This window comes from Octopus bimaculoides, chromosome 29, assembly GCF_046866305.1.
Source record: "Octopus bimaculoides isolate indiv1 chromosome 29, ASM4686630v1, whole genome shotgun sequence".
Lineage (NCBI taxonomy): Eukaryota > Metazoa > Mollusca > Cephalopoda > Octopoda > Octopodidae > Octopus > Octopus bimaculoides.
In genome coordinates, this window is record NC_142956.1 from 17,207,861 (window position 1) to 17,234,100 (window position 26,240).

Consider the following 26,240-nt stretch of genomic DNA (forward strand, 5'->3'; position numbering starts at 1 on the left):
ATAAACATACATACATCCCTCACTTTCTTTCTGTTCTTTTCGCTTTCTCTTCTTTCAATTTGTGCTCTCTTCAAATAAAATTCTTACGGGTACAACTGCTTACAAAAATAGGGACTAATGTATAATTTCTTTCTGTGTTCATAATATTTTGTTTACAATATTGGAAAAAATATGCCACCGAAGAAAAGACGTAATCTCTCCAGAAACCAGTATAAAGCAAGGAGTATTGTAGAAAACCGAAGTTGAGTGTCTGAAAAGAGAAGCTAGATGAGATTTTCTCAAGATCACTAAATGCATGTTGCAGCACTTAATGGTGGATCATTAAATCAATGTTTTAATGATTAGAGAGAGGTCCAATAGAATAGCTCCCAGGAACAGTCTTGGTACAAATTCGTTCTTAACAACTCCTGAAGCTGTTTTTAGACATGATCCATCCCATTCTTATAAAGATAACTCTGTCCAAATCGGTGTGCTAAATACAAATTGTCTTTTCTGTAGAGCTTAAAAATTTTCAAATGAAGCAAATGGTATGCACTGTTCAGGCGGTCAGGTAACATTGCCAGCCCTACCAGCACCTTCTCAACCTCTTATGGATCTTTTAGAAGGCATTTCCATCCAGTCAAAGGATTTTCTGAACAATATCAGACAATACGATTCTGAATTACAAATGACATCGTTTACTGCATCTAAGAAGATAGTTAAACATGAATTTACGCCGACGTCAAAGTTCAGGGGCAAGTCTATCACCTCATTGGTTCCTTGTTACCCACAACTGAACGACCACAATTTCTCAAATGAGTAATATAGGACAGCAAACCCGAAGGAGGTGTCAACATTTCAGATGATGGGTCGTGTTAGACACAGCACCGACTGCTGCAAAAGCGAGTATATCCACTGACAGCGTTTCGGTGCGTTCAAAAATCACAAATACACAAAAGGTATGTACGTATGTATACAAGCATTTTCTTTTATATAAATTTAGAAGAAGCACACCTCTATTAAAACGTCTATTTATATAAATGTGTTAAGTCAAGTGCATTGACAAGAATATCGAGGCCTAATTTGAATACGTAGAAATATGTCCCACGCCTATCCAGGCATTGAAATTGGCATTTGCTTGAGATTTTCAATTCACTGAGTCACACCACCATATACATATCTACCCACACGCCCGCATTCAGATGTCTCCAAGGGTAACCCAGTGTGTAGTTTCATGTCAGTCATTCAGCATATTGAGAAGAAAAGGCGGAATAATGTGCCACTTTTTCGTGGATAGCAAATGCATAACCTGGGTGTGATGTAATGTATATATTACAGGTGTGAGAGAAAGAGGGAGCGAGGGGGTCTAGTATTCGTGTCAATCTAGTTCGTGGGAGATTTACCCCGGATTCAGACGGATCACAAAGCTGAGAACCAAAATATGAATCTTCTCTAAATATACAAGGAATAGGATTAGATATTTCTGCTCTTGTCTCACTAAGAAGATAGCATCAGTTGTATTTCTTCCTACCACAATACCAAACGTGACGCCTACGTAACATGCTCCAACAGTTTAATGTCTCTAGCATTCTTTCTCTAACACACAACCTGTGCCTTTTATAGCAGAAATAGAAGAGGTCGAGAGAGAAAAGGAAACAGCAAATTTATATATATTCTGTATGACTCTACGCTTGCCTTCATTTTTCTCCTTTTCTCTCTCTCTCCCTCTTACTTCTATTTCAACCCTATCCAATTTCCCCTCTTTCTGTCTCCTGCCCTCTCACTAGTAATTGTCGTCTTTCTCCTGCCAGTTTCCCCTTCATTTCTTCTCTTATTTTCTCTCTGTCTTCCCACTGTCGCTCTCTCCCTTCCTTCTCTACGTGCTGCTGACACGTGACCCGTGGCCAGCTTTCCCTCATTCTCTCTCTCTCTCTCTCTCTCTCTCTCTCTCTCTCTCTCTCTCTCTCTCTCTCACTGCTCCCCCAGCTATTCGGTCGCATAAAGTTTCTTTGTTTTACTCTTTACTGTTGTTTATATCCTTCAGGGTTTCTTCTTAGCGTTACCCACCATTCTTGTCTTTTGGCCCTAAGGCCCATATTTTGCTCGTTTTGCTTTTGTCCATCGTTTTAAAATAGATACTTTTTTACTTTCATATGTCCACTTTTGCGTTGTTATGCTTGCTTGAGGACCGACATTTCCTGAGTCCTTCGCAGGCACCTCTAATAATGGAAGTTCTCAGTCTTATTATTAATGATACGAAACTGAGGATTACCATTTTGCTTGATAACTGATGAAAAATAAGGGCCCCTGTGTATCTTATACGTGTACGTCCTTTATCCGTCGTTGTATATTCACAATGCATTTTCCTTTATTACATATATATCGTCCGCAAACATAAATCCGAAAACAGAAACACTCTAAGCTATAGAGCAGTATATATTACAGCTGGATAAGGCCATTTTAAGAGATTACTTTAGGTTTCACGTCAATAAAGGCTGGCTTTATGCGTACCATCAGATACGAAAAGCTGTTGGAAGAAATGAGCTCGTTACTCAATATTAGCAAAGGAGATTTCTCCCCTTCGCTATCGATCACCGATGTCAACACAAGGTGGGGTCCCTTTGGCTATCGATCACTGGTGGCCCTGCTATCTCGTGGATTCCAACTGGCTAGCAGGAATTTACTGAATTGCAAGGATGGTTCGAAGACCTCCTTTCAGTTCAGTATACTCCCTGGTTTGATGGTGTTTTTTAGGATCCTCGCCCGTTCCAGTATGTGTAATTTACAGTGGTTGGTCCCGTTAATGTAGGGTCTTGATTCTCGAAGATATTGTGTTTGGGGTCCCGTCGTCTATTACCTGCCATACCTGACTAGCTAATGACGTGCCGAATCCCTCTTCCGGTATACTGAAGGAAGCTCTGTGGTTGGAAAGGCGTTGTTTCAACGAATTCCTGGAAGAGCCGATTATGTCCTTGGTCGAGTGTTGACGGTAGTATGACTGTTGGTGTTGCAGTGACCATGCAAGAGACCATAAGGCAACAAATACATGGACAAGTTTGCAACATCACCACAATATTTCTTCATCTCTGAAGAGGTTTCACACTATTTCTTTTATCTCTCTATTTCTTCTCTCTAGATTTTAGATTCTCTCATTTCCCATTTCCCTTTTCTTTTTCCTGGATTGTTACGGTCAGTTATATATACAATGAATATTCTTTTCTACTCTAGTCACTAGGCCCGAAATTGCCTACTTTCACCAGACACGCCTCACAGAGTAACCTCATGGGGACGTGTAGCTATTTTCAAGTAAACTTGGGTATAGGCATAGATGAGTACGTACACATATGTGTGAAGCTATATACACATATGTATATTTAGGTGCATGTGTGTGTTTATGTGTGTATTAATGTGTATGTATACATGGGTACACGTAAATGTTTGTGTGTGTGATTTTACATAATCATATATACATATATGCCTGTGTGTGCTTTAATATAAATATATGTGTATGCTTGTCGTTTTATATGAATATATATATATATATATGCGGTCATCTATATGCATCACAAACAGAACATCTTTTGAGGTACTAGATAACTTAATTGGCAGTGGTAAAGGATGTTCTAAAATTATAGTTACCATTTTAAGACCTATCTGAAGAAAGTTCAAAGATCTATTGTGTCTATTGATAAGAACCATAATATAGAAATGTGCTGAGAAAATGCTTGAGCACCAGATGTAGCATGCAGGTTTCTTTCCAGCATACTACATCCGATGCTTAAATACATTCTCAACACATTTCTACTTCATTGTTGTTACCAACAGACTTAATGGCTCTCGGAACTTTCTCTAGTTAGGTCTTATTATGGCAACTATAATTTCAGAACATCCTCCTCCATTGCTAATTAACTTATAATCGGCTGCCTCTAAAGATTTCTATTTCCTATGCTTTTAGTGGTTATTGCTTTTCAGCATCTACCACAAACAACGTCTATTTTCTCTGTTAACCGCTCAATGATTTCACTTAACCACTTGTGTGTCCAGAGCTTGCACTCAGTGCACCATATGAAATATCTAACTACATTCTACTATATAGACAACGGCCCACATTTCCTAATGTTATTAGCGACTTGTATGTTTCCCTGTTATTATTAGTTTGGCCTTTGATCTGTAGGGCGTTTTCTTTTCAAATCTTGATCAATGTTTGCAATTTCTTTCTTAATTCCAACAATCTCACCACATCTTATTTTCATTGTGCACATATTGATGGTGAGTCATCTAAGTTTGTGAATTTGATAGAAAGAGCAAGAAAAGTAAGAGGAGAATAGTTTGTATGTTTATATGTTTATATGTTATTGAGGTTTCACTGGGACATTTCACAAATAATCCTTCTTATGAGTGGCTATGGATTTTACTATCCCGTGGATTCTTAATATGTATGTATGCATGTATGTGTCCGATTTATAGAGCCAAAACTTTACAAAGGTTGAATAAGGCTCTTTTTTAGAGAGAGTTGTGTGAAATATTTTGAGAAACAAAGGTATATTGTCTTTCCGCATGGCTTAACATCTAGAACAAACTTTAACAATGTTTTGCATGTATCGTTTACTGAAAAGTATCAGAATTTTAATGCAAATGGGTCACACTTACCATTGCTTACAACTGCAATACGGTGGTAAGCAATCATCACCACCGTCTTGGGTGTGCTTGTCTACGTCTGTTAATGTGCGTACAGAGATAGATACATATATAGGTATACATTTATATACATGCCTACATATACCTCTTTATATATATATATATATATATATATATATATATATATATATATATATATATACATATATGTACATTATACACATACACACACACACACACACACACACACACATATATATATATATATGATGATATTTGTTTACCCCTCCCCTCCCCCCATTGCACTACTGCGTCATTGTTATTGCATTTAAAGTCTGGTACATTGTAGTAATCGAGACGAACAAAACAGTGACAGGTTTCTAAAGTATGTTCTAAATGTTAAAGTCAAGCGAAAAGCAACAAAAGGTTGGTCTTAAAATAGTCAACAATCCTCTTCTCAAAATATTTCACACAACTCACTTTCTCTCAAATAAATTAGCATTATTCAGCTTTTGAATAATGAATACTAAATAAATTTCACGCGCACATGCATACATACATGATGGCCGTCCACTCGTGACCGAGGAAGACCATTGCCGACCTTCAGGAACATTCTGCGCTCTAGTACTAACTTACATTTTGCATTTACGGCTCCGTTGGTGGCTAATGAGCCCTGCTCTTGATAAGAGCATACATACATACAGACAGACAGACAGACAGACAGACAGATATAAACACGTGCGTGCATGCGTGCATACATACATAAATTACATACATGCATACATACATTCATAAACAGATACATGCATACATACATACATACATTACACGAAGCGATAAGCCGCATATTTGGCGTTGTTAAAATGCTGGTTAATCTTGAAATGAAGAAACTGAGGGTGTCTTTTGTTCACGGTCTTTGTGCCTTTCGTCTGAAACTTGAATTTAGCCTGTAGAGAGCTACTATAGATAACATGGTTGGACACGACATGAACAACACAGTTGAGGAACAGAATGAAAACCACAGCTCAATTGGTAAACAAATTCTTTCTAGTTGTAGTAATAGAAGAAACCGTAACTGCAAAATTCATTTCTCTTGGAGTTATGAATTGAATACTGATCTATTTAAGGGGTACGAAAAGGCGAAACTAAGCCCCGCTGTTGGCTTTATGAATCGATAGAAATCATATTGGCAGGATCTGAATCCAGAATTAAATAATTTTACTGCGAAGCAACTACGCCAATTAGCAACATTTGTAGAGAATAGAAAGAAGTTCAGTAACTGTAACTTCATTAAAAATCAAAACTTAACCGTCTTCCCAAATCTATAAACAAATACGAAAACGTGATTGATATAAGACCACGACATGGTTTCGCAGCTAACGACATTCCAACAGACTCCATAGTGCCTACCAGCCAAGCTACATTACTGGCTCAAGTAACTGACCACCGTCCCACCACCTAGACCATGGTAAAGAGCAGGCACAACCGCAACGAATATTGTAGTAGTAGTGGTAGTCAGGATTGTATGCCGGTGAAATGTGCCCTTACTTAAATTTTCCCATAAAAAATAACTAGCTTCGAGGGACTCTCTCGAGGAGAGAGTATTCTCTGTCAAAGTAAATAAAAAACAAAAAAAACATACAGATACGGTATTAAGAACTGTTAACGAAATTGCTGATGAGTAGTTAGAACAGTGTGATGAATACATATACTGGCAGATTAACGCCTGTCAGACCTACACACATACATACCTATATATACATATATAAATATACATACATATTTATATACACATAAATATACATTCACACACACATATTGATACCCATAGATGCTCACATATATATCCACATATCTATGATATTTATGCGTATATACATATATATATATATATAAATACGCACATAATCAGATGTATGTGCATGGTTTTATACGAATATATATATGCCGTCATTTACACACACACACACACACACACACACACACACACACACACACACACACACACACACACACACACGCATATATATATATATATATATATATATATATATATATATATATATATATATATATATATATATATATATATATAACCACACACAGACATATGTATATTATCTAAAATCATGCGCACAAACATTCACATGTACCCATACACAAATACAAACATACATTCACACACACATACACACACACACCTAGATATGCATTTGTGTATACAGCTTCATACATGCATGTATGTGTTTATGTATACATACTCTTCCATGCATGTACCCGAGTTTAGATGGATATAGATACACCTGTCCGATTAAGTTACTCCTTGCGGTGTGTCTGGTCACAGCAGGCAACTTGATAAAACAATAAGACAATGAAACAACCCAACCTGATACAATATCAATACAGTCATAATTTCGTGCGCTTAGTATATGCACTGATCAAGGGGTCTGTTCAGGCATATCGGTTCCCAGAGTGCTCTCTAAGGAAATGTTCGCTTGTAGACCGTCATTACTTGTATTGCTAATATTACGATTCTTTCGGTGTTGATAAAATAAACACTTTATCGTGCAACATTTATTCTATGCAAATTCTCGAGGCCAGTGTAGCGCTATCCAGCACTGTTGAGCGTTGGTGGTGGTGGTGCGTTTATCACTTTGAAAGCAGTATGTAAGGGCATACTGCTTTTTAAATGATGGGTACGATGGGTACAACGACCTGCACCTTAGCTCGCGATGCTACCCTAAGATATGGGACATGTGACGAAAGTGAGGGTCGCAAACGTACCTCCTCATCTCATAGGTACCAGCACAGGGAAAAAATTAAGCATGAAATCAAACCCCAACAAAATAGAAAACTTATGGAATTCCAAGTTTTGGTTGTTCCCGAAGACGTGAATTGCATACCGAATTTTTTTTTTTTTTCTATTTCGGAGATTGCGCGGCAGGTGCGGGTGGTGATGAAGGGTGGGAAACCCAGGTGTTATATTTGTGGCAAAATAGAACACCTTAAAGGCTGCTTTACAATGGTGTAATTGAAAGCAATGACTCGCTCTTCATCGCTGCTCCCAACGCAAAGAGGGCGGTAGCGGCACCCACCATGACAACTAGAGCCATAAAGCATACTTCCACTTGGAAAAGCGTAAAAAAGTCTTCTGACCACGCCCACCCTTACCAACAGCAACAGCAAACGATACGGAAGAATTTAAATGAAAGATCTTAGAAGACTCATAGAAAGGCCTCGAAAAAGTTTTCTTAGACATGACCGATACGTAGGGGATCTTGGATATGAACAGCAGGGAAAGAAACAGTGGAGCTCTGATATCTTTAAGCGTCTAAAGACCTTCCTAGAAATATCTCACTCCTTAGCGTTAGTGGATGAATGGAATGGGACTTTGAACCTATACAAATATTATGGGGGATTAGGAGAGATTAGGCGCATTTCCTTTTTCAGTTAGTTCCACGCGTCTTATGCTTCCGTATTCTTCATAAACTGAGTGTGTAAATGCTTTTCCATACAAATTTGCTTCCGTGTTTCAAATACTTCAACTTTTCTTTCACCTCTTAGAATGTTTGCATTGCATACTGCTCTTAGCAGTTCTTCAGTACTTTCCTTAACATACTGATTGAAACTTTTCACTACCATGCTCACATAATCCGTCACACTGATCAAACCCCTTTCTCCGTTTTTACTTTTCCTGAACAGTTTGTCTACATCTGCCATTTTCATACACAGCCTTCTACATCGTCATGATTATCCGAGCTTTTCGATCTTATCAATGTCTTGTAGTTCCTCTTTGTTCCAATTCCCAGGACCCGCCACATATTTCACAACTGATACAGCCCTTTAATTCATTACCTTTACAATGTTCCTAGAATTTAACTTAAATTTCAGTTTAATCTTGATCCGCCTGAAGTACTCCTTCGAAACGGTTTCCTTCATATCTTTCCTTTTGTTGGTATCTGATTCCAAAATTCCTAAATACTTTTATCGCTGACTTCTTCTAAACTTTGACTGAAGTCTTTAACTCTGCTTTATCCACCCCCACCTCTTCAATATCAGATAATACATTTATTCATACCAAATTCCATTCCTATGTCACAATTGAAAAAAAATCCTGTGTTCACAAATGGGCCAAGCTGATCATTTTTCCTACAAAGCTCTTAATTGTTCATATATTGTATTTGGTTAACCTCTTCCACTTCATTTCCCAAATTATATCCGGCTTTACCATGTCTCAAAACCATTGATTGAGGTTCTAGTATCAGAACAATCAGGCGTTGTGAGAGATTATCCCCCTCAAATAATCCTGTTTTGATGTTCACCGTACTTAATGGCCTACCTGCAGATGTTAACTCTGGTTTTCAGGCTGTCATATTTCTTTTTAGCCGTCTTTGTACACTTTCTACCACTCCAAATAACCACATATATTTCCCTATCCAACTATGAGGCATCATATCATAGGCCATTTTATAAGCAAGGCAGGCCACTCTTAGTCTCGTTAATCTCCTTTTTTGCAGTTCCTTAATATCATCTTGTCTATTAACATCTAATCTTTTGTCCCACTTCACATTCGTTTACAACCCTTCCGCTCATCAGATAAAAATCTTTCATAATCTAAAAACGTGTACATTTCGTCAGTTATTACTCCTGTCACCATTTCCCACATGATTGGTAAATATGCTATGGGTCGGTAGTCTGACACTTCCTTATACTTTGACACATCCTTCAAGACTAAAATGGTTTTCCCATGTGCCAATCAAACTAGAACACCACCCACTCATTCATTACAGTGACGCTAGCAGTTGGTGGACCTTCCTTCATTATCATGGTCAGACACTCCACAAGTGCATGCTCGACTTGTAGAGGGCTCTATACGTCTGGTGACATTCTAGGTACCAGGCAGAGAATTTGGGGGTTTCCTTCACCAAGAACTACAGCCCTGTCAAGGAGACCGAGCTGTGGAAAAACGCCTCACAAATGGTGCCAACACACGTCCACCATCAAGAAATTGTTTCAGCTGTCACAACCTCAGGGAGTGTCTGCGTATCGGCAGCCACAGCATGCCTAGGGCCCCACGCAGAGGCTAATTCATTCGATACCTGTCAGACAGCTGGAAGCTTCTAAGTGGGTTTTCCTCTCTCTCTCTCTCTCTCTCTCTTCACACAACTCTTACAATGTACTAGCCCTATACAGACCTTCCTTCCGTCAAATTCTAGTCTAGTCTCTTACAAGTACTAAAGCGCGAGATTGACGTCTGAAAACATCTGGCTTCCCAGCCCCTGTTAGGGCATAAATAGTTACTATTCTGAAGGCGCTACTCTCAGTTATTCACGTGTAGTACAACGACGACGACCACCACCACGAAGGAATCGAGGTAATATGGAGCAGTTTGGTCGAAAAAAAGTTAGGTCGCTGTTGGGAAGAGCTTGCGTTTCCGTGGAAGCAGGGAGCAAACATTTCCGCTGCCTATGTTATTGTGTAGTGGTTCTCAGCGTTCATGGGATTATTGTAGATGTGATTGTGGCGTTGTCAACAGAGGTCGCTTCGGTTTCTTTAATTGAGAGTAGAAAGATGTGTTTGAGGCTGTTGATAGGGACTTGGGTGGTTGTAGCAACTTCACAAAATATCTTCATGGAATCTGAAGGGAGACAAAATGTTGATGGAAAGGAAAACAACAAAAATAGCAAGGACATTACACACATACACATGCACTCGCACATATGTATAATACGTGTGAGATAGTGTGTATGTGTGAGAGAGAGTGTGTGTGTGCGATTGATGTTCAGTTTACTTTCGATTTTATTACTCAATAACTCTGTTCTCCCCATTGAATTATCATTGAATTTAGTTTTGTAAGTTTAAATATTAAACTGAAAGTGAATCAAAGATAAATTCATCTCATGGAACAGGGGACAATCTTTGTCCTTCGAAGAATGTCCAATGGGAAATAAATGACATTGAAGTTTCTGGTATTTTGTATTTTCTTATTTTACAGATTAATCCACGTCTGAAAATATGTTCCAACAATTCAAATTGACTTTTGTGTTGGTTCTCTTTATGAGATTATGTTTGGAGTCACGTGCTGCGTCAGACGTTTGCAGCATATGTAGCTGTACATATTCTCACACATACATATTTTGTTCATCTCGGGAACTGACTTCGATCCCGCAACCCATTCCGTTGAATGTTACATATTTGTAAGTATTAGACACTTTCTACATATTTTCCACATTCCAAGTTTTAAATTCTCGTTGTTGTTGTTGTTGTTGTTGTTATTATTATTATTATTATTATTATTATTATTATTGTTGTTGTTGTTGTTGTTGTTATTGTTTTTATTATTAATTTATTGTCAGTATTTTGATTCAAGTTTTGGGTTTTTTATGTTTATTTGTGTTTCACCCCCACTGGATTCCTACAGACTCTCTATAAACTCAGCCTTCGCAAAAAAGGATCCAACGCCTAAACATATAAACGAGAAGAGGGGGCACCTTTGGGGAACCAAGTTTGATTATGAAAGTGTCTGAGAGATTGAATCTGACCACCAAGCAGATGCTGCTGGACATTGGGGTGACCCAGCTTCTGAAGTCGGAAACGAACAGACAAGCAGCGATGACCTATCCCGTCAAATGCTTTGGGTTGATTGACATTGACCAGAGATCCTGCCAAGACCACATCTATTCTCGGTTCCTTTCCATTATGTTTGCCATATGGAAATATAACTCTGAAGGTAGATTATCCAAACCTGGTGATATATGCCCCTCACAGCAGATCAGCACTTCTACCACTTCATCTGCTGATACTAGTTTCTCACCACACTCAGCCTCCCAGTCCAATAGTAGCGGCAGTGCATCGAAGTAGCCCTTAAAGCCCGCTGTCTCAAGTATATCGCTCCTCGAAAACAGTTTGACGACGTGGTGCGGAAACACATCACACATTTGTTTGGAATCGGAGTGCACATGACGGCTGACTGAATTCTTGCTATAATGGTATGCTGTGCCTTCACTACACGGGCAAACCCAACGGTGTTTGAGCTTGCATGTTTCAGAGGACGCAATGTAGTTCGGATAATGTAACCTTTGTGTTTCGCGTCGAAGAAATGGTCGAGATCTATTATCACCGTTAGCACGCTCTTTGCTATTCTTCTCCTCTCCTATATGCCTCTTCTAATCTACTAACTAGTTTGTTTTCTATTTAAGCGATTTCCATAAATGTTCTTCTCAACTCAATTTTTTCGTTCCAGGGATTTAAGTAAAAACAATATCGAAGAAATCAAAGTCGAAACCTTCCGAAACCTTTACAGTTTAAACACTCTGTAAGTTGAATCAATCTTCTTTTATATTATTTCATTGACGATGTCTTTCTAAATCTGTAATGTCTTCCCATACTTTAATTTAAGCTCCGACACTGGTCTTTCAACAGTTGCTTTTTATTGCTTGTGAATGTCTGAATGTTTATCTGGGCTCATTTCTGAAATATAGGATATATGGAAGCGTGATACCTGAGGGGAAATATTCTTGTGTATGCATGTATATGTGTATGTGTATGAATGAGTGTATTAACTTGTGTATATATTACGTACAGTGTTTACGTCTACATAGACGCTAAATAACATACTTGAATAAGCTTTGTAGTTGTATATTTAACCCCAGATGATTCATACGCTAATATTTAAACAAATTCTTTACATGTTGTTGTCTTTGTTTTCTTCTTCTTCTCCTCCTCCTCCTCCTTCGTCCTCATCATCATCTACTTCTTCTTCTTCTTAATCTTATTCTTTTACACATACACAATCTTCAACGCCAACATCATCATCAATATCATATACTTCATCACAACAAAACCTGCGAATTCTCATCAACTTTACAATCATCAAATTTAACATCAGCCCATCATCAGCATCATAATATGACCATCAACTCCCCCACAATAATTTCTTCTCCTCTGCCACATTATCATGTTCATCACTGACCCTATCCCACCTAACATTGTCTACAACATCATCATGAGGTTCATCATGATGGTAATCTACTTTTCATCTCTTCCATCATCCAATTCTTTGCACACAAATTAGTTCCATAAATGTTCTTAACTCACTGTTATGTTCCAGGAAATTGAACTATAACAAAATTAAGAAAATCAAAGCCGGAACCTTCGGAAGTCTTTCCAGTTTAGCAACACTGTAAGTTAAATCAACCTACGTTTCTACTATTTCTTTGACGATATATTTCTATATCTGTAATGTCTTTGTACAAATGCACTTTATAGTTTGTGAATATATGTGAATGTGATTGTGGGCCCATTTCTGAGATGTGAGATCGTGATACTTGAGGGGAAACATTTAGTGCATGCTTGTATATATTTCTCTGTGTGGATGAATGGATGTGAGCGTACGTGTGTATATTACATACGGTGTTTAACTGTAGATCTATCTAAATAGCATCCCTGAATAACCCTTGTGGATGTATATTTCGCACGTCTGATTATCAGTTATTCTGCACTCTTCGAAACCATTTGAATGGGGAAAAATATGAATGTTTTTAGTGGAGATCAGAACAGTACTGGAGAAGTATTTTTCGTTGCGGACAAGTGAAGTTTCGGATAGGGGCCTCAGAGGTCGGCCAGATAGATGGAAGAGCATTGTAGAAAATGAAGGAGAGTATATTTTAGACTAGAAGAGAACTTTGTTTATACTATTTATGAAAATTAAGTAGTATAAAAACTGCATTATATTTGGGATGACAGTAAGCATATTGTATGACAATGCTATCTAGAAAATTGAAGGAAGAATTTTCCGGAAATTTTCTAGATTAACAGAATAGTAATTTGGATCATTCTTGATAGTATTTCATTCCCGTCATATTTATAATCTTTAATTTCCATCCCATTCTATTGCGCTCTTTATCTTTGTCACTCTCTGCATTCTCAAACCACTTCCAGAGCTGTAAGTGAATGATTTTGAATGTTCGTCGATGTGAGTATGTTTGTGTGTTTTAGGGAGTCTTTATGTATGTATGTGTAAGTACATAAGCGTGTGTGATTGCTGAAGCAGCACATTTCATGTATGTGCATACATATGTTTATATTTTGGTTATGGCTTGTTTAATACTAGTGTTTTAACTTGTATTGAAGTTTGTACAACATTTACTGCTTTTAGATGAACGATGAATGCCACCCCTCAATCTTGTAATTGTATTGTTTAAAGCAAATTTACTCATATATAAATATATCTAACCTTCCAACTTTTGACGATTTACTTTCTTTATTTCTGTGAAAATATGTCCAGCTACATAATTGCTTCATCATCACCATCACCATCATCAAAATCATCATTACTGTAGCCTTCCTCATCGACATCATTATCTTAAACACCACCCCCACAAACATCATCATCATCATCACTATCATCATCATCTTCATCATCATCACTACCACCACCTAGCATCTTGATCAACTTGAACACTAAGTTAAAATCGTCCTCGCCCTCCAAATTATCATGCCATCACCACCAACACCACGACAACCAATGCCATCATAATTATCATCATTATAATCATCTACTCCGTCATCATCACCGTATACTTTTCTAATTTTTTTTGCATTATATTTTTATATACATTACGAACCTGTATACGTTTGTTCACGATTCACTTTTTTGTTACAGACAGTTGTATAAAAATGCAATAGATGAATTAGAAGTTGGATCTTTTCAAAATCTTCCCAATTTAAGGAATCTGTAAGTTGCATTACTTTTTTGATTCTCTTTTATTGATAATATAATTCTAAACATTTAATGTCTTTCCATGCTTTCCTTTTTTCTCTCAATCTCCTTGACGCATTACATACACTCAGTCGCATTCCCCAGGAATATGCAATTCTGTGTTAATGTCTGAAGAGGTGTGTGTGTGTGTATGATTATCAGCGTCTGGGTTTATGTATGTGTATCTGATAATTAATGAATATGATTTTGTGCATGCATATGCATATATAAATAAATCTATGTAATTCAGTATGAATGGCCGTACACCAGTGTACGACTTGTGTTTGTATATCCCTTTTTGTATATTATTTTTTATGTTTACTTCTCGATCAACGCTGATTACCATTCATGGATCTCCGTTCTAATTATATATTGTGAATTACATTACACATGTTTAAATTTTGCTCCACTTTTCAACTCAGAGTAATTCGTTTTACGCTTTTCTATATATTTATCAGTTACTCCTACCACTGGAAAGCTGCGTCTGCATAAATTTCTTCTCTGTTGGTCATTTCTTTTCCTCCTACTTTTCCTTCTCCTCGTCACCACCACATCCGCCTCCTTCATGTACCGCAACGAAAACAACGGCTGCGACAACTGCAACAGCAGCAAGACATAGTACTACTACTACTATTCATAATAATAATAACAATAATAGTAACAATAATATTAATAATTTCATTTATTAGCCACTAGTGCCGACGTATAGGGGACAATACAGTAGACGGGGATTGTGGGGCTTTCCCACAAAACTACGAGTATACAGTTACAAAAACAATAACAAAAACAGGGGTCAAGAAAAATATTACAACGAAATTTCCCCAGTAGGGGTTATGACCACCCAGGGTTTGCTCAGGTACCCCCTGATTCTGATGGTATTCGGAAGGGTAAAACTTTCCTCCTCAAATTCCCCACCCTAAAGACGCATTAGAGTAGAACCACTCAGACGGGCCAGTTTCGCTACATTCCCACACCTTTCAGCAAATGTAATGGGGGCGGGGCATCGCTTCTTTCTCTGGCCTCATATTCTTTCCAAGTGAAATCTGAAATACTTGATCCGGGTTTGGCCGAAGAGAAAAGTCTGTCTCTAGTCATGGCAACCTGCGCCAACATACAAACTCTTTTCGCTACTGCTACCGGACAGAGGAAAATTCCCTGCCCTTCCTGGCCGAAGAAAGCGACGGGTCGGTCTTCACTATGGACTCGGTCGATAGACAGATCCATCATGCACGCAACAACAACTGTTCGACATAACTTCACAAGTCAGTATTGCATGATACTGAACGAGCGTTTGCAAAACGGTTTTGTCGCTCTGTGTGCAACGACGGCAGATTCGTGTGAGAGCACCTCCGTGCCTGCAGAGTTTATCCCGGATTGGCGGTGCGCCCTGGTAGCACTGCGAAGTGAGGGATATCTGGAAGTTATTCATCAGCCCCGGGTCAAACGTCCTCAGGGACACAGCGGTCAGTTCGACTTTTTTGACGCCCAGAGTCTCTCCAAGTGCGCCACCGTACTTTTTCGCCAGTAACCATCTACATAATTTGAACCGTTGGTACTCCACTGACCGATTTTTCGCACCGGTGAGTGCTTGGCAACATTCCAGATGCCACACACACACACTCTCTCTCTCTCTCTCTCACTCTCTCTCTCTCTCTCTCTCTCTCTCTCACTCAATATCTCTCTCTTTCTCTCTCTCTCTCTCTCTCTCTCTCTCTCTCTCTCTCTCTCTCTCTCTGGGTTTCTTCTTGACCTAGGACTGCAGCTTAGTAAAGGAGACGAGTTGAGAAAGTACCTGTTTGCCAAACAGCAACTACACCTGTTCTCCGTTTAGGCAGAATATCTGGAGATACCGTATCCTCAGCGTGTGTCTGCGCATCATTAGCCACGGACGCCTCACCGAAAGAAACTGTCCACATGAATGTGAAAAGGAGGTGCTCCGACTTGGTGAGGTGCCAACGGGCTACAATCTTCAAAACCGTCATCTTCATCACTAACAGAGCGCATCACCATCAACATTAATATCATGTTCATCATCACAGCGAAACTTCTAATCACCATCATTATCAGAATAATCAACATTAAGAACATCAGCTCTATCATCAGCATCATAACACCTTCGTCATGTACGCTTTACGTGCTGCAAACGATATGTTCAGCTTATATTATTTATGTCTTATCTAAGTCGATCTTACAAATTGCAAACTTGTGATCGGCGTAGGCGACAGTTTTCAAACCTGGATAAGCTACAGTATTACTGCCTATTCGCTCAGTGTAAATCGTGTTAGTATACGATCGAAAAGAACACATGTGTTTGGTTCAGGTCCACACTGGCGTATTACAGAAATCTTGTAATATGTTAGAAGCTACCTGTATGACAAAAGTCGACGTCACCTGTTCACCGTTTAGACAGAATATCTGGAGATACCGCATCTACTCTTTTTTCTTCCTCATCCAAAACTATTTACAATTTATCTCTTGTTTATGTCATTTCTTTTCAACGTTTTCATATCACCTCGTATATCATTTGTAAGTCTTTTGGGGAATATTTTCATTTTAAAATAAAATTTTTCACCCTCAATTGATTGTCTATGTAACAATTCCTCTTCTTCTTTCTTCTGTTTCTTCTTCTTCTTCTTCTTCTTCTTCTTCTTCTTCTTCTTCTTTGTCTTCTTCTTAACTTCTGTTTCTTTCCCACATTCGCCAACCGAAAACATCACCACCAACACCATAACATCATCATTAACACTCACTCCCACAATTATTTCTTCTTTTCTGCCACATCATCATACTCATCACGGCCCCATCACACCCAACATTATCTACTAAATAATCATGAAGTTCATCATGATGTTAATCTAGTTTTCATTTCTTCCATCATCCAATTCTTTAGACACAAATTTGTTCAATAATTGTTCTTAACTCAATGTTATGTTCCAGAACTTTGAATGATAATAAAATTGCGAAAATCAAAGCAAAAACCTTCCAGAATCTTTCCAGTTTAATAGCAATGTAAGTTGAATCGACCTACGTTTATAGTATTTCGTTGACGATATCTTTCTATACCTGTAATGTCTTTGTAGAGATGCAATTTACAGTTTGTGAATGTATGTGAATGTGAGTATGAACCAAACTCTGAGATGTGAGATATATGGGAGCATGATACATGAAGGGAAACATTTGGTGCATTCATGTGTATGTCTCTGTGTATGGATGAATGGAGGTGAGTGTATTTATGTACATTACATACGGTGTTTAAGTGTAGATCGGATCTATATAACATCCTTGAATAACCCTTGTATATTTTGCACCAGATGATTCTTACACTTATTTTTAAGAATATATTTTAACGGTTCCTGTTGCTTTGGTAGACGTTGTTGATGTTATTTTTCTTGAAGCTATTCGTCTTCTTTTTCTTCTTCTTCTTCTTCTTCTTCTTCTTCTTCTTCTTCTTCTTCTTCTTCTTCTTCTTCTTCTTCTTCCAGTTTTTTGTCTTCATATCCTTCTACATCTTCTGATTCTTTTCCTTCTGTACTTTTCCTTCTTCCTCTTCATTGAAATGAGATGAAGAAAGTTTTTTATTCATTGCATTTCATTTAATTGGAGCGATGCGAGTCTGAAGAAGCTGCCAGTAGAATATATTAATAGACTTTGCTAGAATAATCTGGTGAAAATTGGAATTAAGTGGAAGGAAAGTTCTTGACGGAACAGGATAAATACAAAAACTGGAATGGATCCAAACAGTCGAGAATTGAAGAAATACAATCGCATCAAGGGAAATATCACGCACACGCACACGCAGACACAGAGGCAAGAACAGGAACGGACACACAGACACAGAGACAAAAAGCGGCACGGACACACAGACACAGAGGCAAGAAGCCGCACGGACACAGAGGCTAGATTAAGCACACACGCACACGCAGACACAGAGGCAAGAACAAGCACGCACACAGACACAGAGGCAAGAACAAGCACGCACACAGACACAGAGACTAAAAGCGGCACGGACACACATACACAGAAGCTAGATTAAGCACACACGCACACGCAGACACAGAGGCAAGAACAAGCACGCACACAGACACAGAGACTAAAAGCGGCACGGACACACAGACACAGAAGCTAGATTAAGCACACACGCACACGCAGACACAGAGGCAAGAACAAGCACGCACACAGACACAGAGACAAAAAGCGGCACGGACACACAGACACAGAAGCTAGATTAAGCACACACGCACACGCAGACCCAGAGGCAAGAACAAGCACGCACACAGACACAAAGGAAAGAACAGGAACGGACACACAGACACAGAGACAAGTACAAGCACACACGCACACGCAGACACATCTACCTAACAATTGCTGAAATGGAAGGGGGAGAAGAAAGCTAATGCATTCTGCGTGAGTGCGTGTGCGCTTGTTCCTGTGTGTGTGTGTCTGCCTCTGTGCGTCTTTGAGTGCTTAAACACGCACACACACACACAGACAAACATAAGTACGCCCACACACAGACAAGAACAGGCACGCACACACAACCTGTTAGCTTTCTTCTCCTCCTCCCGTTTTAGCAGCCGTAACGAAGGTCACGGAGATATCCGAAGTGAACCGTCGAGTCGTCACGGAAACAACCGTTCATCTTCTGCTGCCTAGTCAACCACACTCAAATGCTGCTTATTACGTGCCATCGGCACAGTTTCGTGTCAGGCAGTAAATCTTTCCATGCTTCAATGGATTCTGACCACTGGAAACATTGACATTAAATAAATGACAGTGTCGGCTGTCTTTATGTTCATCTTTACGAGGTCGATAAATTGAGTACCAGTTGCATACTGCGGTCGATCTAATTGTCTCGTCCCTCCCCACAAATTTTGGGCCTTGTTATTAGAGTAGAAAAGAATATTTGCAATCTTGATTTGTTATGTCATTTAACTGTCTTCTTTATCTTAGTTTCTTTTTCTATTTCAGAATATCACATCCTGTTGACAGAAAAGAAATTTCTTCATTCAGATGTGCCTTTGATATTTTCATCAACTTTTATTGTTCCTCAAAAGTCCAGAACAATCCCTCTCTCTCTCTTTCGGAGAGGCACAAGCACATACACAGACATGTACACACACGGCAGTAACTTCCGCCTACCAAATTCAATCACAAAGCTTCGGTCGGCTTCGGGCTATAGCAGAAGACACTCGCCCAAGGTGCCACGTGATGGGACTGAACTTGAAACCATGTAGTCATTGCTGTGTTGATATATTTGGATATATATATGATACTAAACTTGATATTCATGAATTTCATGTTGATGTTCATGAAATAAAGCCTGTCTTTTAGCAGACAAAATATTCATAATTGTTCCTATGTTCTAATAAATTTTGATACTGATTATGTTACACCTGTATGAATAGTCAAATGTCTACTTAAGTGACCTTTTGTAGAAAATGATTTACCACAGGTATCGCAATGATATGGCTTCTCACCTGTATGAATACGCTTGTGACTGTTCAAGACACAACTTTGAGAGAAACATTTAACACAGATATCACTACTATTTAAACGAGGTAGGACCATTAAGGTTAAAGGATGATGATGATGAAAACACAAGAAAGACCAAGTCAACGTCACTTAAAATTTTTATTCATTATTCCCATTCTTTTCTTCTATCCCAACAAATTCCACAAAAGTCCAGCACAATCCTCTTCAAAAATCAAAGTCATTGCTGTGTTGATATATTTGGATATATATATGATACTAAACGTGATATTCATGAATTTCATGTTGACATCCATGAAATAAAGCCTGTCTTTTAGCAGACAAAATATTCATAATTGTTGCTATGTTGTAGTAAATTTTCATATTGATTCTGTTACACCTGTGTATGAATAGTCAAATGTCTACTTAAGTGACCTTTTTCAGAGAATGATTTACCGCAGATATCACAATGATATGGCTTCTCTCCTGTATGAACACGTTTGTGAATAGTCAAGAGATTATTCCAAATGTATGATTTACCACAGATATCACTGGGATATGGCTTTTCTCCTGTATGAATACGCTTGTGACTATTCCAGACACCACTTTGAGAGAAAGATTTACCACAGATATCACAATGATATGGTTTTTCTCCAGTATGAATACGTATATGACACGTCAAATAACTACTTGAAGAGAAAGATTTACAATGATATGGCTTCTCTCTTGTATGTGTAAGATTGTGTTTAGACAACTGACCGTTCTGAGAGAATGATTTACCATAAATATCACAATGATAGGGCTTCTCTCCTGTGTGTAAGTTTGTGTTTAGTCAAATGACCACTCTGAGAGAATGATTTACCACAAATATCACAATGATATGGCTTCTCTCCTGTATGTGTAAGATTGTGTTTAGTCAAATGACCGTTCTGAGAGAATGATTTACAACAAATATCACAATGATATGGCTTCTCTCCGGTATGGGTACGTTTGTGCTTAGTTAAGTCATTACTTGCAAAGAATGATATACCACAAATATCACAATGATATGGCTTCTCTCCTGTATGTGTAAGATTATGTTTAGTCAAATAACCACTCTAAGAGAATGATTTACCACAAATATCACAATGATATATCTTCTCTCCTGTATGTGTAAGATTGTGTTTTGTCAAATGACCGTTCTGAGAGAATGATTTACCACAAATATCACAATGATAGGGCTTCTCTCCTGTATGTGTAAGTTTGTGTTTAGTCAAATGACCGTTCTGAGAGAATGATTTACCACAAATATCACAATGATAGGGCTTCTCTCCTGTATGTGTAAGTTTGTGTTTAGTCAAATGACCGTTCTGAAAGAATGATTTACCATAAATATCACAATGATAGGGCTTCTCTCCTGTATGTGTAAGTTTGTGTTTAGTTAAATTACCATTCCGAGAGAAAGATTTACCACAAATATCACAATGATAGGGCTTCTCTCCTGTATGTGTAAGTTTGTGTTTAGTTAAATTACCATTCCGAGAGAAAGATTTACCACAGATATCACAATGATAGGGCTTCTCTCCTGTATGTGTGCGGATGTGCTTAGTTAAGTAACTACTCTCAGAGAATGATTTACCACAGATTTTGCAATGATATGGCTTCTCTCCTGTATGAACACGTTTGTGAATAGTCATGGCACCACTCTGAGAGAACGATTTACCACAGATATCACAATGATATGGCTTCTCTCCTGTATGTATACGTTTGTGTTCAGGCAAGTCACAACTTCTAGAGAATGATTTACCACATATGTCACAATGATATGGCTTCTCTCCTGTATGAACACGTTTGTGAATAGTCAACTGACTATTCCAAGTGTATGATTTACCACAGATATTACAATGATATGGCTTCTCTCTTGTATAAGGGTTTTTTGTTGTAGTTAAATGATTCATCGTGAGAGAATAATTCGTCATACATATCACAAAGATAGCATTTTTTTCATTTCTATGAATATATTTTTGTTCAGTTGAGTCTCTATTTTCAGGGAATAATTTAATGTTGTTTCTTTATCTGAGATCTTATTTAATATGTAAATCAGGATGTGAAAACTGTCCACTCCTTTGTAAAGTTATCCAAGCTTAATTAACCTGTAAAGCAATCACCTCCTCTATATTCCAGACAGCAAAGACTTGAAACTGTTGCTGTTAATTCCATCGTCCAGAAGAAATATTTCGCAGTATTTTGTCATAGACTTTCTTCAGATAAAGAGGTTGATGTATTGATGAATGCTCCTTATAATTATATCGTCTTCCTTTAGTCAATAAAAGTTGATGAAAATATGAAAGGCACATCTGAATGAAGAAATTTCTTTTCTGTCAACAGGATGTGATATTCTGAAATAGAAAAAGAAACTAAGATAAAGAAGACAGTTAAATGACATAACAAATCAAGATTGCAAATATTCTTTTCTAATCTAGGCACAAGGCCCAAAATTTGTGGGGAGGGGCGAGACAATTAGATCGACTCCAGTATGAAACTGGTACTCAGTTTATCGACCTCGTAAAGATGTACATAAAGACAGACGACACTGTCATTTATTTAATGTGGATTACATAAGAATGAAAAATCAAAGAACTTTCAAAACAATAATAAACGAAGTGGTAACGCTGTCTGGACAAAAAACATTTTAGTCAATGTGTATTAAAACAATATCTTTTACATACCTACTAAAATGACTGGATATATAGATCACAGGATGTACAAGACCTATGCTGCAAAACAGTTTTGTTCTTTAGCAATTTTTCACACCAAAATTTTAAGTGCTTAACAAGTAGACTTCGATTTCTTGTGGAGAGAGAGAAGGAGAGAGTGAATGAGCAAAGGTATGTTTTGTCTTCACACCCTGAACTGCTTTATCTACCAAAGTACTGTCAATTTGATTAGCTGGTCCCTCTGTTGGGGACCAGCGATGACAGTTACTTGTGGATATATGCATAACTGGAAGGACAAATCCCTCTTTGGCTTTAGTTAATATGTATATATCCGTGTACACTGTGGGTACATAAATGAGCTATCCATGGCTCCAATTGATGTTTTACTATTTAAACGAGGTAGGACCACTAAGGATAAAGGAAGATGATGATGAAAACACAAGAAAGACCAAATCAATGTCACTTAAAATTTTTATTCATTATTCCCATTCTTTTCTTCTCTCCCAACAAATTCCTCAAAAGTCCAGAACAATCCCTCTCTCTCTTTCGGAGAGGCACAAGCACATACACAGACATGTACACACATGGCATTAACTTCCGCCTACCAAATTCAATCACAAAGCTTCGGTCGGCCCGGGGTTATAGCAAAAGACACTCGCCCAAGATGCCACGCGATGCGACTGAACCTGAAACCTTGTAGCTGGGAAGCAAGCTTCTTAACCACACAGCCATCTCTTCAAAAATCAAAGTCATCCCTGTGTTGATATATTTGGATATAGACATGATACTAAAGTTGATATTCATGAATTTCATGTTGACGTTCATGAAACTGAAGTTGATAACATCAAGCTTGAGGAGGAATAAAGCCTGTCTTTTAGCAGACAAAATATTCATACTTGTTGCTATTTTGTAATAAATTTTGATATTGATTCTATTACACCTGTGTATGAATAGTCAAATATCTACTTAAGTTACCTTTTTGAGGGAATGATTTACCACAGTTGTCACAATGATATGGCTTCTCTCCTGTATGGACACGTTTGTGAATAGTCAACTGACTATGTCCAGAGAATGATTTACCGCAGATATCACAATGACATGGCTTCTCTCCTGTATGTGTACGTTTGTGCTTAGTTAAGTAATTACTATCAAAGAATGATTTACCACAGATATCACAATGGTATGGTCTTTCTCCAGTATGAATACGTTTGTGACGAGTCAAATGACTACTTTCAGAATATGATTTACCACAGATGTCACAATGATACTGTTTCTCTCCTGTATGAGTAAGTTTGTGTCTTGTCAACGTATAACTTTGAGAGAATGATTTACCACAAATATCGCAATGATATGGCTTCTCTCCTGTATGTGTAAGTTTGTGTTTTGTCAAATGACCATTTTGAGAGAATGATTTACCACAAATATCACAACAATATGGCTTCTCTCCTGTATGAACACCTTTGTGAATAGTCAACAGACTATTATAAGAATATGATAAACCACAGATATTACAATGATATGGCTTCTCTCCTGTATGTGTAAGATTGTGTTTAGTCAAATGACCACTTTGAGAGAATGATTTACCACAGATATTACAACGATATGGCTTCTCTCCTGTATGCGTAAATTTGTGTTTAGTCAAGGTGCTAGTTAGAGAGAATGATTTACCACAAATATCACAATGATATGGCTTCTCTCCTGTATGTCTACGTCTGTGCTTAGTTAAGCCACTATTTTCGAAGAATGATTTACCACAGATATCACAATGATATGGCTTATCTCCTCTATGTCTACGTTTGTGCTTAGTTAAGTAAATACTATCACAGAATGATTTACCACAAATATCACAACGATATGGCTTCTCTCCTGTATGTCTAAGCTTGTGTCTAGTCAACGTAGAACTCTCAGAGAATGATTTACCACAAATGTCACAATGATATGGCTTCTCTCCTGTATGAACACCTTTGTGAATAGTCAACTGACTATTACAATTGTATGATTTACCACAGATTTCACAATGGTATGGCTTCTCACCTGTATGTGTAAGTTTGTGTTTCGTCAAGTTACTAGTTAGAGAGAATGATTTACCACAAATATCACAATGATAGGGCTTCACTCCTGCATGCGTAACTTTGTGTTTAGTCAAGGTACTAGTTAGAGAGAATGATTTACCACAAATGTCACAATGATAGGGCTTCTCTCCCGTATGTGTGCGAATGTGCTTAGTTAAGTAACTACTATGAGAGAATGATTTATCACAGATGTCACAATGATATGGCTTCTTTCCTGTATGAACGCGTTTGTGAATAGTCAACTGAGTATTTCCAGAGAATGATTTACCGCAGATATCACAATGATATGGCTTCTCTCCTGTATGTGTACATTTGTGTTTAGTTAAGTTACTACTTTGAGAGAATGATTTACCACAGGTATTGCAATGATATGGTCTTTCTTCAGTATGAATACGTTTGTGGCCAGTCAAATGACGACTTTCAGAGAATGATTTATCACAAATATCACAATGGTATGGCTTCTCACCTGTATGTCTACGTTTGTGCTTAGTTAAGTAACTACTACGAGAGAATGATTTACCACAGACATCGCAATGATACGACTTCTCTCCTGTATGTGTATCTTTGTGTGCTGTCACGGCACCACTATGACAGAATGACGGTTTCTCACCTGTATTGGGGTTTTTCCCTTGAGTTAAATCATTCATCATGGGAGGGGAATTTCTCATACATATCACAAAGATAGTGCTTATTTCATTTCTAAGAGTTTGTTTGTGTTCAGTTGTGTCGCTATTTTCAGGGAATAATTGAATGCCGTTTCTTTCCTCTGAGATTTTGTTTAATATGTAAGTCAGGAGGTGAAGACTATCCACGCCTTTGTAAAGTTATCCAAGCTTAATTAACCTGTAAAGCAATCACCTCCTCTATATTGCAGACAGCAAAGACTTGAAATTGTTGCTGCTAATTCCATCGTCCAGAAGAAATATTTCGCAGTATTTTGTCATAGACTTTCTTCATATAAAGAGGTTGACGTATTGATGAATGCTCCTTATAAATATATCGTCTTCGTTTAGTCAATAAAAGTTGATGAAAATATCAAAGGCACATCTGAATGAAGAAATTTCTTTTCTGTCAACAGGATGTGATATTCTGAAATAGAAAAAGAAACTAAGATAAAGAAGACAGTTAAATGACATAACAAATCAAGATTGCAAATATTCTTTTCTACTCTAATAACAAGGCCCAAAATTTGTGGGGAGGGGCGAGACAATTAGATCGACTCCTGTATGAAACTGGTACTCAGTTTATCGACCTCGTAAAGATGAAACACAAAACTCGTAAAGATGTACATAAAGACAGACGACACTGTCATTTATTTAATGTGGATTACATAAGAATGAAAAATCAAAGAACTTTCAAAACAATAATAAACGATGTGGTAACGCTGTCTGGACAAAAAACATTTTAGTCAATGTGTATTAAAACAATATCTTTTACATACCTACTAAAATGACTGGATATATAGATCACAGGATGTACAAGACCTACGCTGCAAAACAGTTTTGTTCTTTAGCAATTTTTCACACCAAAATGTTAAGTGCTTAACAAGTAGACTTCGATTTCTTGTGGAGAGAGAGAAGGAGAGAGTGAATGAGCAAAGGTATGTTTTGTCTTCACACCCTGAAC

At 37.9% G+C, this 26,240-nt stretch overlaps 3 protein-coding genes across 3 annotated transcripts; 1 reads left to right on the top strand and 2 right to left on the bottom strand.

The window, feature by feature from the left end:
• The first annotated feature begins 799 nt into the window (after window positions 1-799).
• Window positions 800-20,012, top strand: LOC149130385 (uncharacterized). Its single transcript, XM_089345582.1, has 7 exons — window positions 800-938; window positions 10,613-10,814; window positions 11,861-11,932; window positions 12,728-12,799; window positions 14,282-14,353; window positions 17,315-17,386; window positions 19,346-20,012. Exons 2-7 carry the CDS (start codon window positions 10,633-10,635, stop codon window positions 19,503-19,505), a joined length of 630 nt encoding a protein of 209 aa, XP_089201708.1. The 5' UTR covers window positions 800-938; window positions 10,613-10,632; the 3' UTR covers window positions 19,506-20,012.
• LOC149130386 (uncharacterized) lies at window positions 19,990-25,363 on the bottom strand. Its single transcript, XM_089345581.1, has 2 exons — window positions 25,225-25,363; window positions 19,990-22,224 (listed from the first exon to the last, which is right to left on the bottom strand). The coding sequence occupies exon 2, from the start codon at window positions 21,802-21,804 to the stop codon at window positions 20,944-20,946; it is 861 nt and encodes a 286-aa protein (XP_089201707.1). The 5' UTR covers window positions 21,805-22,224; window positions 25,225-25,363; the 3' UTR covers window positions 19,990-20,943.
• On the bottom strand, window positions 22,996-25,282 carry LOC149130387 (uncharacterized). Its single transcript, XM_089345580.1, has one exon. The coding sequence runs from the start codon at window positions 25,280-25,282 to the stop codon at window positions 23,477-23,479; it is 1,806 nt and encodes a 601-aa protein (XP_089201706.1). The 3' UTR covers window positions 22,996-23,476.
• Window positions 25,364-26,240: the final 877 nt, after the last annotated feature.